At 47.2% G+C, this 12,397-nt stretch overlaps 1 protein-coding gene across 2 annotated transcripts in view; it reads left to right on the forward strand.

The window, feature by feature from the left end:
* Plekha2 (pleckstrin homology domain containing A2) overlaps positions 1–12,397 on the forward strand; it is a 59,563-nt gene that overhangs the window by 13,727 nt on the left and 33,439 nt on the right. For both annotated transcript variants that reach the window (XM_041673911.1, XM_041673912.1), the window contains exon 2: positions 633–796. In XM_041673911.1, the coding sequence (XP_041529845.1) occupies positions 656–796 (141 nt within the window). In that variant the 5' untranslated portion in view covers positions 633–655. The remainder of the gene's footprint in view (positions 1–632; positions 797–12,397) is intronic.

Below are 12,397 nucleotides of genomic sequence, written 5' to 3' on the forward strand. Positions count from 1 at the left end.
CCCTGTTTCCAAATTCAGTCATATTTTGAGATATGGAGGTTAGGACTTCGGCATGTGAATCCTTATGGGGCATGGTTGAGTCACTACAGCAGAGGGGCAGCTGCAACAAGGACGACTAAGGGGCGTGGCTTTGCCAAGAGGCTCCAGGAGCCCATTATAGTGGCATTGTGTAATGACTGATGGCCAGGCTTCTTGAATACCTCATGATTATTATATAATCACATGATATATGTTCATATATTATATAATTATAACTTAACTCATGATTATCCCCACTTCACAGGTGTGGAAACCGAGGTGCAGGATGACTAGGAAGTCATTAGTGATGACCCAGGAAGAATTCTGACTAAATTGAGGCTCTGGATGCACGCATACACACAGTAGGGCCTCAGGAAAATGTGCTGAGCCAGTTCTAATGGGTTTCACTAACAGTCATCAAAAACGACAGCTCAGAGTTGGTAGACAATTCCAGGGCCCAGTAGGGCAGACTTTGGTGCCTAGGGAAGGAAGGTGGTAGCAAGGGGCCCAGTGTGTCACAGAGATGAGTCAAACCAGGGACAGGTGAGGCTCATCCAACCCCTCAGAGCCTGCCTTAGCCCACTTCTCACCAGCATCTCTCTCGTGTTGTGCAGGGTAATGTGAGCAGAGCCCAGGAATGCCTTATGTGGATCGGCAGAACCGAATCTGTGGGTTTCTGGATATCGAGGACAATGAGAACAGTGGCAAGTTCCTGCGGAGGTACTTTATCCTGGACACCCAGGCCAACTGCCTCCTCTGGTACATGGACAATCCCCAGGTGAGAAGCCAGGCGGAAGGGGTCAGGATGGCTGCCTCACCTTCTGCCACGGCTGGGAGGAGCACTGGGGGGTCGGGGAGGGGTTGGGTTTCTTTCTAAGACTTTGTGTCTAGAGCTGTTTAAACACAGCGAGAGATGAGCGAGAGACCACTCAACACATACCTACGTGCACACCCCAAGAGAACTCTCTCTAGAGCTGGCCATATTGCTCAGTGGTGTGTGCACTCTTAGCATGAACCGGAATCTTGATTTAATCCCGAGTAGGGGGCATTAGGTGGGGGAATGAAGAGAGAGGGAGAGGAGAGCTGAGGAGCAGACCTGGGGGTGGGGCAGAGTCTCTTAGCCCTAGATCTGTGCCTTTCTCACCTACAAGAATTGAACCCTCGGCACAAGTCGGGCAGAGCCTCCCAGCGCCCAGACGTGAGTGGCTTCCTCACCTCTCGGGGCTGTGGCTTGGTGACTGTTCCTGCTCTTCCAGTTTGGCGCTCCTCCCCAGCAGAGAATGTGATCTGGCTCCCTGAGTCGGACAATGCCAGACTTCTTTGGTCTCCTGAATCAGGAAGTCATGGAGTCTTGGGTTGGCAGTAGTGACCATCTAGGTCTCCTGGTGTCTTTCTCATGCTACCAAGGAGAAAACTTGAGTCCTGGACGTTGCAATCTACTCTGGGCAAGAGGAAATGATCCATTTAACATAGTGTGGAGGCCAGGCACAGAGCTGGGGAACCAAGGTTTTGTGTTCGTTTCTGAGACAGGGATGTACATGTAGCCCTTCCTGGCCAGGAATTCACTGTGGCCTCAAACTTGGAGATCCACCTGCCTTTGCCTCTGAGCGCTGGGATTAAAGATGTGTACCACCATGTCTGTCCTGACCACCTAAGCTGTATTGGCAGGGGTGGGGGCTGGGTGACTGGAAGCAGTCATTGAGAATCTGGAGCTTTTTCTTTTTCCACGGAGTGCTGTCAAGTCGTTCCTTCCCACTGGTCCATAGCACTTTGGTGGAAGTGAGGCATAGTCCCTGGGCAGCGCCATGACAGGGCGTGGCTGTGTATAGATGGGCAGGAACGTCGAGGGTGGGATTTGGGTCTGTTCGAGGGCTGAAGAGGATAGTGTTAATGTTGGGGATTAGATGTGTGCTTTCAGATGGGAGATGGACAGTCGATAAGATGTCTCAATGGGTAAAGGTGCTTGTTGCTAAGCCTGTGACCTCTGAGTTCAACTCCTCAAGATCCACATGGTGGAAAGAGAGAAGCAAGTCCTTGCAAGCTGGGCTCTGACTGCCGTGTGTTTGGTACACCTGTGCACCAATGTGAACAAAACCAATGCTTTAAAAAAAGACGTGAGGTGGGAAAAGTCATGTGACTCTCAAGGTCATTATCCACACACTAACCTTCTGGAGGTCTTCACTGTTTGTGTTGCGGATTTGAGAGTTGAGTAAAAACCATAATAGATACAGAAAACACTCAGAGAGTCACATGCTGTGGACTGCCTACTCCAGGAAGAAATGAACCCTCCCAACAACTGAACCCATGTGTTTCATCCCAAACCCCTGATAAAGCATTGCTTGCTTTCTCTTAGTGCTGAACATCTGAACGTGAGCCCTTGAACAGAGGCTGCAGCATCATCTGCTTGCCTCCCACCATCCTCCGGTCTTGGTCTACCCTCCAGCTTGCTCACCATTTTCCTCAGGATTTTTGTCCCGATTTACCTGCTTCCCACTGTTCTGTGTTTGCATTGTCTTGAAACAAGATTCAGTTTCGTAGGGAGTCTTGCCTAGCTGCTGCTGGGTCCTGGCTTGTACCTGTCAACCAACCTATTTTTCTTCCTTTTGTGTGTGTGTGTGTGTGTGGTGCATGCTTATATGTGTGTTCATGTGTGTGTGGCACATGAGTTTGGAGGCTAGAGTTTGATGTCACTGTTTTTCTTGATTTCTCTCCACCTTGCAAACTGAGGCAGAGTCTCTTGCTCGAATCCAGAGCTCACTTATTTTGCTATATTGACTAGTCTACTTCTTTTGGAGAACCCCTAGAGTTCTGCCTCCAGGGTACTTGGGTCATAAGCAACCACTATGCATGCCAGACTTTACTGGGCATTCGAATTTAGGTCCTCAGGCTTGTGTGGCAAGCGCTTAACCCACTGAGCCATCTACCCAGCTGAGAACTGAACCTTCACTCATACCCTGGGCTACAAGAGAGTCTTGCTGTCAACCCAGGTCACCCATGACCATGGTGTCCTCATCTTGGGTCATGGATATTGCTAGCCTTTAGGATTTGCCACAGTGAAACCCACTCTCTGACTTGATTGTCTCATGGACCTGGGACCTGGGCTCACCAGCAATGCTCTGCCTGACTACTTTCTTGGTTCTTGGGACTACCTCTTCACTAGTGTCCACCCATTCCAGGGTAGCCTCCCTTCCTCTCTGCTCTGGATGTCTCAGGTTGTAATCTTCCTATCTGAGTTACTAATGTAAACTTATGACCCAAACCTGGGGAACTGATGTCTTCCCATGGAGAAGAAGAGATCAGCATGGAGGGCCTTAGCTGTGAGAGTCAGTTCAGAATATTTTCCTTCTTCAGTCCTTGTGTTAGTTGTCAGTCACGTTCATGGCCAAGCAGTCTCTCCAGATTTGAGAATGGTGTTTTCGTAAAGTGTGGAAGGAAATGACATTCATGAACATTTATTACCAGGCTAAGCACAATTCACTGGGATGTTTTGTTTTTGTTTTGGTTTTTGTTTTGAGACAGGGTTTCTCTGTGTAGCTCTCCGGCTGTTCTGGAACTCACTTTGTAGACCAGACTGGCCTTGAGCTCACAGAAATCTACCTGCTTCTGCCTTCTGGGTGTTAGGATTAAAGCCACATGCTACCATGCCCTACTTTTGCTGGGTTTTTGTTTCACTCTGGTGGGAATGGATAGGTGCAGACAGTGTTGTTGCTAAGGCGAGGGAGGTAGTGTGGAGCAGAAGTCTGCCCAGGGTTGAATAAAAAGACAGCAGCAGAACTGGGGCTATAAACCTGTCAGTCTGATTCCCAGACCCCTGCCATTGCTGCTCACAATAAGACAGTAACCCTGGGGTGGCTTTGAGAGGAAGAAAAACCTGTAAATGAAGTTTCTCGTTAAGAAAGAGAGTGGAGGATACAGCCTGTGAGATGGCAGAGGGCAGAGCTTGTTGCTCAAGCTGATCTACAATGTGTGGGGTTGGATGAATGTATTCTTCCTGCATAAAGGAACAAATAGAAGCCGGAAGAGGAGCGGTGATGAGGCTGTCAGAGGAAGTCAGAGGGGGGTGGTTAATGTTGCTCTCCTGGGAGTAGGAACAGAACCCAAATCTAGTACCACCTACAACCTAGGGCTCCCTGAGAATATTGGCCTGTTCTTGTGAAGGGCTACTTTGAGAACTGTGCTTGGGTAATTGGATATCTTTCTTTTTTATAAGGAAAGGGGATTATGATATGGTATGATAATGTTTAACAAGCATTAATGAACAAGTTTTCGGACTCCAGGTATCTCTGATCATTGCCTGTTTGAACCTTCACGTAGCTGGCATTGATCAGCCTTTCTCTGCCGCTGTTGCCTCTCTTGTTGTTGCCACTATTCTCAGTCTGTTTGCTAAGGGCTCACCATACACCAGCCGTCATGAGTGGTCTTCTGTGTATCTCATTAAATCTCCTGACTATTCCTGAGCCCTTGGAACTGAAATCCATACCTGTTGACCCGGCTGGAAATATAGAGCTGTTGGGGTGGGGGGAGTGTGTGAGGCTGGATCCATCCTATCAATCACTTCTGTCCCCCCTCTCTCTCCTGATAGTTTCCTAGCTCCTGTAGATGGTGGGGAAGGTGAACTCAACATCTCTGCCTCTAGGGAGCTTCAAGTTGAGGAAATAGAAATGGCATGTGGAATACCCCACAGATAGAATGATCTTGGCCCTCAGGACATTGCTGGTTGCCAGTACCTGGATGCTGGCCAGGGTTTGGGTTGGAGGAAAGGGGCCTTAGTTTTCCATTTCTGCTGTCTGTCAAGGAAGACAGAGCTCTCGTTAGAAGGCGGAACTTCATGTGGAAAGTTCCCGGGTCTGGCTGACAAGAGGTCAGGGCTGCAACCTTGGCTCCTCTAGTTAGCTGGTTGGTGTCTTAAGTCTTTTCTGTTCTGAAGCTTAGTGACTTTACCCAACACGTGTTTACTAAACTTACCCAGTGTGTTAGATGCCTACCTAGGTGCTGAGGCACCATCGTGAGCAAGACAGACGGGGCATCATAGACCACCCCTCTCTGCAGGTAGAGAGGTAGGGAACCACATAGAACGGGGTAGAGAGAGTTGTGAACCATCTCCTCATGGGGGATGTGGCACTAGATTAATATCTTTTAATTTTCTTAAGAGTTTTTTTTTTTTTTTGACAGTACCTCATACTATGTATCCTAGACTGGACTTGAACTGACAACCGTCTTGTTTCCATGTCCTGAGTTTGAGGATTGTGAGCATATACTATCACATCCGCTTGTGCTGGGCCATGTTAGAATGGTTGTTACTATATGTCATTCAGACTTGCGGAGCATTTGTGGGTTCTGACATGTTTTTATGTACAAAGTCTCATTTAATGGTTGTGCCATTTTGACCCAATCAGAGCTGAGGAGGAAGGGGAGGACACAGTAGTCATCATGGAGGCACAGGAGGGTCTGGGAGGTCACCTAGCTAGAGGGATGCTTGAGGGTAGGGTCTTGAGAAGAAGCCCTTAGGATGAGTAGCCAGGTGCCCAGACAAAGATTTGGAAGCGAGTTCTTCACTTTAAGGAAATGCTTTCTCAGGACCGAGGAGTGAGAGGGAAGCCTGACTGGGAAAGGAGGAAGGCCACACACTGCCGTGTGCTCAGATGGAAGTCAGAAGGCAAAGCTTAGCCTGGCCTCCTGGGAACTCTGGGTGAACTTTAGAGTTGTCCTGGAAGAGCCGGGCTCCTGTATGCCTGTGCTGACTGCCGAGGACCACAGCTCCGCAAATGTAGTCAGAATGGCTTCTAGAGACCCATGGCCAGTCCCCTAAGGCAGAATAGAGGAACCTGGGAGGCCAGCCACAGCGTCTGCTAGCAGGACGCGCAGGCAGACAGGGGGAGAGGAATCTGAACACAGCATGACCGAGCACAACTTTAAATGGCAGTATTCTGAGGCAGTCTGAGGGAAGGAGTTGAGGTTTTCAGTCACAGATATGATACTAAACCAGGGATGAAACCCCATAGCTAAAATGGCCTCGCTTAGTGGAAAGTACCAATGTTATCCATTAGGCCACCAAATCGGCTAATGTGTTTAAAAATAAATATGCTGGCAACACCAAGCAAATAAATAATTTTTTTGTCATCGCAGTCATCGTCTTTAGCAGGAAGTTTATCCTTTCGGCAGGTTTCTAAACTCATAATACCAGACTGTCGGCTATAGGCACAGAATAACAGTGTAAGCATGCAGTTTAGCACATTTCTCTAAAACCTAGCCATCCTGCATGCAAGCAAGACTTTTGTTTTTTTCACGTTTTCGGTGCTAGGGGTTGAACCTTGGGTCTCATTCAAGATGGGCAAATGCTCTCCACTGGCCACATTTTATTTATTTCGAGACAAGGGCTGGCTAAATTAATTAATTAATTAATTAATCCAGGCAGGACCAAATTTGGGATTCTCTTGCCTCCGTCCCTCGAGGAGAGTTGCTGGATTATAGGCATGTGTCTGTCCCCAGGGTTGGAAACAACTCTTGAAACATAGTCGAAACTTCCTTCAAGTTACAATACTAGCAGGTGTGGGTGTGGGCGTATGCGTGCTTGCACGCCTGTTGTTGATGCCGGAGATCAAACCCAGGACCTCGCATGTGTTGGTAAACGCTGTGCCTCTGAGCTACGTTCTCAGGCCTTGGCAGTTTTACTTTTAATTGTGTGTCGGTCGCTATCACGATCAAGAAGAGGAAATTCTTAATTGGGCCTCCTCTCCTCTGCAGTGACCTTTGAATGATGACCTAGGTTCCAGCTGCTCAGCCACACTGGTGTTCAGCCCCACCAGGGCCCGCCCACGCGGCTAATTGCAAGGCTAAATTATACAGTTGTGAATAAGAGCAAACCGAAGCGTGGAAATGATATGACATTTGATGGTGGTCCATGTTGGAATTACTCAGTAGAGTGTATTTTTTCTCCTTGCTAAAAATATTACATTGGTAACACTTCTTTCACACGGGCCATCATGTGAATTGTGGATCATTGTGGTATTCCTGAAGATTGCAGGTCTCCTAGCAAATCAGGGACCTCAGTAAAAGACCTTTGCTCTGTTTAAAACAGACAGACAGACAGACAAACAAACCAACAAACCAGACTGAAAACAGGCCTTTCCACTGGCTGGACACAAAGCACAATGTTCACAGCGAGATGGATATTGGGCTCATACGTACCTTATAACACTATGATGTATAACTACATTGTCACCTTAAAGGCCGGGTGACAACAGTGTTTTGAGAGTGATGTTTTTGTGTCAGAAGCCTCCTTTGCAAAGGTTTGGGGTCTGTCCATACTTTAAAGGCTTCTTCCTGCATTGCCAGCTTCCGCCAAGACCCAGGGAATAACTTCATTGGAAACTGGGCAACATATATACCCGGTACAAATTTAGTGTAGGAAAGTGGATATGGCGGCAACGTCTCTGTGTCCTGCCCCTGTTTCCTGGCTGCAGCCCCTCTGCAGACAGCAACACGGCAGGCCTCTTCAGTGTCCGTCTGCCCATGTGACCCCCACTTGGATAGGCATCTTGTAACCTTCATCTCTTTTGCAGTTCGTTTGGGAAAGTTTTTTTCTTTTTAATATTCTACAATTTTTGTCTTTTAAAAAGTTTGTGTGTGTATGTGGCTTTTTTTTTTTTAAGATGGACTTTCTGCAGTTGATATATTAAGTCTACATGTGTCTTAGTTCTTTCCTATCTCTCTGACAAAACACCACGGTTCAGGCAACTTACAGAAGAAGATGTTGATTGGAACTCTGAGTTCTAGAGGGCGAGGGTTCATGACCATTATGGCCAGGAGTATGGAAAATAGCAGCAGGCACAGTGTTGGGGGACTCTCTGCACGTTTAAATGTTGAACCAACAACAGAGAAAGAGAGAGAGAGAGAGAGAGAGAGAGAGAGAGAGAGAGAGAGAGAATGAGAAAATGAATTGGGCATGGGGGCAGAGGTGGGTTTTTGAAACCTTAAAGCCCATCCTCAGTGACACTCCTTCTCCAATAAGGTGACACCTCCTAATCCTTCCCAAACAGCTCCCCCAATCGGGACCAAGCATTCAAATATATGCACCTATAGGGGTCATTCCCATGGAAACTACCACATTCTACTAACTGACCCTCATGGGCTTGTAGCCACATCATATGCAAAATGCTTTTAGTTCAATTTCAAAAGTCTCTATAGTCTTTCAGTCTCATGACAATTTAAAGTCCAAAGTCTCTTCTGAGACTCAAAGCAACCTCTTCTTTGTAACCCCCTGTAAAGTCAAAAAGCAAACCACTTACTTCTAACATTCCAAGGTACGGAATATACATTATCGTTCCAAAATGCAGGGACATGGTCACAGTGCGGAAATACTGGGCCAAAAACAAGATTAAAGCCCCAGCAGGACCAGCTCCAGACCCAGTAGTTCTGTGGCTGCTGTCAGAGGCCTTCGGTGGTTCTTTAGATCCTTGTGCTCTGTCTTTCCAGCTCTGTTGCATACCTCCCACTTCTCTTTCCTGGGCTGGCTCCGCTCCCTCTCTCTAAGTCTCCCTGGCAGACCTGCCACAGCTCTGCCATCTCCAGCAACTTGAGGTCCCCAGTGCAGCCCAGGCTTCACTTTCACAGCTGTGCCTGGCGCTGTAAGTGGTGGGAACTGAGGGCCGTTCTTACAGGATGTCTGAGGGACAAGAATGGTAGGCTTGGTGACTGGCTGCAGGAGTGAAGGAGAAGCCTCAAGAGTTCAGTGCCTGCTTTTGTATAGCTAACCATTAACAATATTCATGGGCTGGAGAGATGGCTCAGAGGTTAAGAGCACTGACTGCTCTTCCTGAGGTCCCGAGTTCAATTCCCAGCAACCACGTGGTGGCTTACAACCATCTGTAATGAGATCTGGTGCCCTCTTTGGCGAGTAGGCATATATGCAGACAGAACATTGTATACATAATAAAAAATAAAAATCTTTAAAAAAAACAATATTCACCCATGGGCTTCTTAAAATTCTGAGTTTATAAAATTATATTCTTTTGTGGTTTTGGGAGCTTGAACCTAGTGCTTTGTGCATATTGGATAGATATTCTACCCTGAGTTTTTTCTCTTGCTTACTAGAAAATTATATTTATAAGTCAAAAATTATTATGAGTTGAATTATAAGTCTGTATATTTTAGAAGCCATAGGAGGCTTTTATATGTTATGTGTTTCACACATGACATTCACAAGTCACTGTGTGTGTGGGGGGGATCAGAAGGCAATTTGTGAGATTTGGTTTTTTCTTTCCCCTATGTGGGTTCAAGGGATGGAACTCAGGTTGTTAAACTTAGTTGCAAACCAAACTTTATGTGCTTAGCCCCAAACCAAGTATATGCTTATCCCTTTTTTAAATCTCAAATTAATCAAGTAGTACTTAGTGTTATATCCCATATATAATTGGGATTGGTAACCAAGGGATTATAGGTAAATGATTAGATCTTAGGGAGTCAGAAGTATTGTTCTCTTTTGAAAGAGGAGTCATGCTGATGTAGATGAATATGCTATTGATATCAGACGAATTTAAGAAATGTGGAAACAAAGTCTAGGCTATGCCAGGTGGTGGCGCACGCCTTTAATCCCAACACTCGGGAGGTAGAGGCAGGAGGATCTCTGTAAAGGCCAGTCTGGTCTACAGCGTGAGCTCCAGGATGATCAGGGCCACACAGAGGAACCCTGTCTCACAAACAGCCAGAAGATCCTGTTAAGGACACAGGTGTGAGTAGATGCCTCCTGACGCTGGCTGTGAGTTTTGTTCAGCGTGTTACTCTTGGCACTGAGGAAGCCCAGGCTGTTGGCCTGATGCAGTGTTCTCTTCTGTTAAATAAAAACAAAACAAGAGGTGAAAACAAAACAAAAACTTTGTTGTATAGCATCTTCAAGGATGGCTTGAGACTTCTGTAATGTTGGGGGGCCTGGAAAGTAGGGGGTGCATAATTAGTCTTAGTTAACTGTGAGCAGCCTGTGATCTGCCAACTGTTTCATGGGTATCTGATAATTGCTCTCCGCATCACTCTGGGTTAGGAAGATTCTTTGGTGTGTTGGTTAGTTATAAGCCAATAGAGCCATCCCTGTTATGAGACTGGGGGTAAAACATTTACCCTCAAGCATTCCCATCCTTAAACAACAGATAAATGTGACCAAAAGTCACGAGAGGATAATACTGCATCGCTTCAGCTCAACTTTTGTTTTGTTTTGCTTTTGTTTTTGTTTTTCGAGACAGGGTTTCTCTGTGTAGCCTTAGAGCCTATCCTGGAACTAGTTCCTGTAGACCAGGCTGGCCTTGAACTTATAGAGATCCGCTGCCTCTGCCTCCTGAGTGCTGGGAGTGTGCCACCACTGCCCAGCCAACTTGAGCTCATCTTTTAAATGGTGTATATCATAGCTATTTTCTCTTTGTTTAAAGTCAAATATTTTCTTTTCAGTGATAATTTATGTCCCCAACTGCATTAAAAAACAATAAATTTTGTGTATTTATAATAGAAAGTTTCATATCTAGTTGATTGGAGAGAGGATGTAGAACCCTTGATAGAGATGTGGAAGTTGGGAGGAGAGACCAATGAGAAGATGGGGAGGAAATGCCATTGCGTTGAGGCAAACTTGGAGGACGCTGGGTTGAAGAAAGGGATGAAGGAGCTTATGAACCATTCGGGTTATTGACAACGGCAGACCCACCTCTATCTGAGCATCTATGAAGCCCGGGCTGGGGACCAGGTTGGAAGAGGGATGCAAGGGATATGAAGGTCATGTGACTACATACAAGCACTTCCTCCTGTCTAAGGTGCATAGTCAGCCAAGACTAGAGACCCACGACCAGAGGGTTCAACCAGCACCGCATCTTATGACATGGACTGCTCCCAGAGCAAGGTTAAATGAAACACGTCTTGGAAACCAGAGAATGGGGAAAGTGGCCATGGGCACATGGTGGTCAACAAGTTTTCAATAGAAGTAACTTTACAGGGTGGAGATAAAGACCTGCCCAGGGTAGCTGATGCCTGGGAGAGCTCTTGTTTTTATTTAGCTGCTCTCTCGTGCCAGAAGGGCTGTGGAATGCAGGTCTGGGCTGCTTGTTCTTTTGCCATCTTACCACAGGTGCTTCTTTGTGAGCCTGGATGGCCTTGGCTTTGGCGTGGAAAACTGTTGTTTTAGCTCACGCCCTAGGCATGACGAGATTGCTCCCCGTGTTCTCCTCTAGTCTTTTCTTCTACTGGCAGCCAGCAGCCATATCTGATGCCTGCTGGGCTCCTTGCTGTTGGCTGGGCACCCTTCCTTCTCCATTCCCACCCTTCAACCCCTGCTCTTGTGGAACTTGGCACCTAAGAGCCGGTTGGACTAGTTCCTTCCTAGCCCCAGCTTGGGCAACTAAGTATCTAAGGCCTTGCTCGGCGGAACCCTTCTTCTCCTGCTCTGATATTTACCTTTCATTGATAATCAACTCTTAGATATTGTTAAGGGGGAGTTGGCCTGGCAGGAAGGAAAGTACCATGGAGGATTGGGAACCCAGAAGGGCTGGGTTTGAATTCTCGCCTGACTTGCTTTCTGTATGATCTTGCTCCAGGGGCCTCACCTGCTGGCCCTCAGCTTCTGTGTCTGTGAAAGAGGATTGTGGGGATTCAGCAGCATTCTGAAGCACTGTGCAGCATGCTCTTCCTTGTCTCCCATGCTGAGCTCTCCAGAGTATCAGGTTGCAGCTGGAGTGAGGAGCTCTCTTTTTCCTGGTCTCCCCGCATAAGCCACACAAAGAGTCATGGTAGGCAAGGAGGTGTCACTGGCCCTTGTAGGGCTGATGCCTGTGGATTTATGAGGCCTCAGTTGAGTCTTCTGGTGATGGCTAGGCTCTTTGTTACTCTTGCTAGGACCTGGGAAATGGAGTCAAGTTTCTATTTTAGCCCGAAGTGCTGCTGTTTCTACAGAAGGGCTTAGGGTGGAGGTACCAGCTTCGTGAGCAGCTCAGTTCCTTTCTTGGTCATGGAAGAGACCATGTCTTATCTCACAGTCTTTTGAGGTCTTTGCTGGCTAAAGAGATCTTGAACAAAATGCATGCTGTTTTCAGGGTCTTCTTAAAGTCGCCTGTTAGTTCACAGCACCTGCCCTGTGCCCTACACGGTTCCAGAAAATTCACAAGTCTAAGAGATGTATAGGCCACTTTTGAATTGTGGGCCTCACACAGGGTGCAGTGTTGGGGTTTCCTTTCCCCACCCACTGCTCTTCCCTGAGGACTTCTGGCTCTGTGGTCCTGTTATTCCTCTCAAAGGGCTGCTCGCCAGATGTGGTCTTTCATTTCTCCATTGTCTACTCTGTACCAGCAGCTGCTTTTCCCAGCACAGGGCCTCCAGCCTAGCAACACATCGGAGTCCCAAGGAGCAC

Source organism: Microtus oregoni, unplaced genomic scaffold (assembly GCF_018167655.1).
Source record: "Microtus oregoni isolate MIOR12 unplaced genomic scaffold, Mior012 000024F_ref0000369, whole genome shotgun sequence".
NCBI lineage: Eukaryota > Metazoa > Chordata > Mammalia > Rodentia > Cricetidae > Microtus > Microtus oregoni.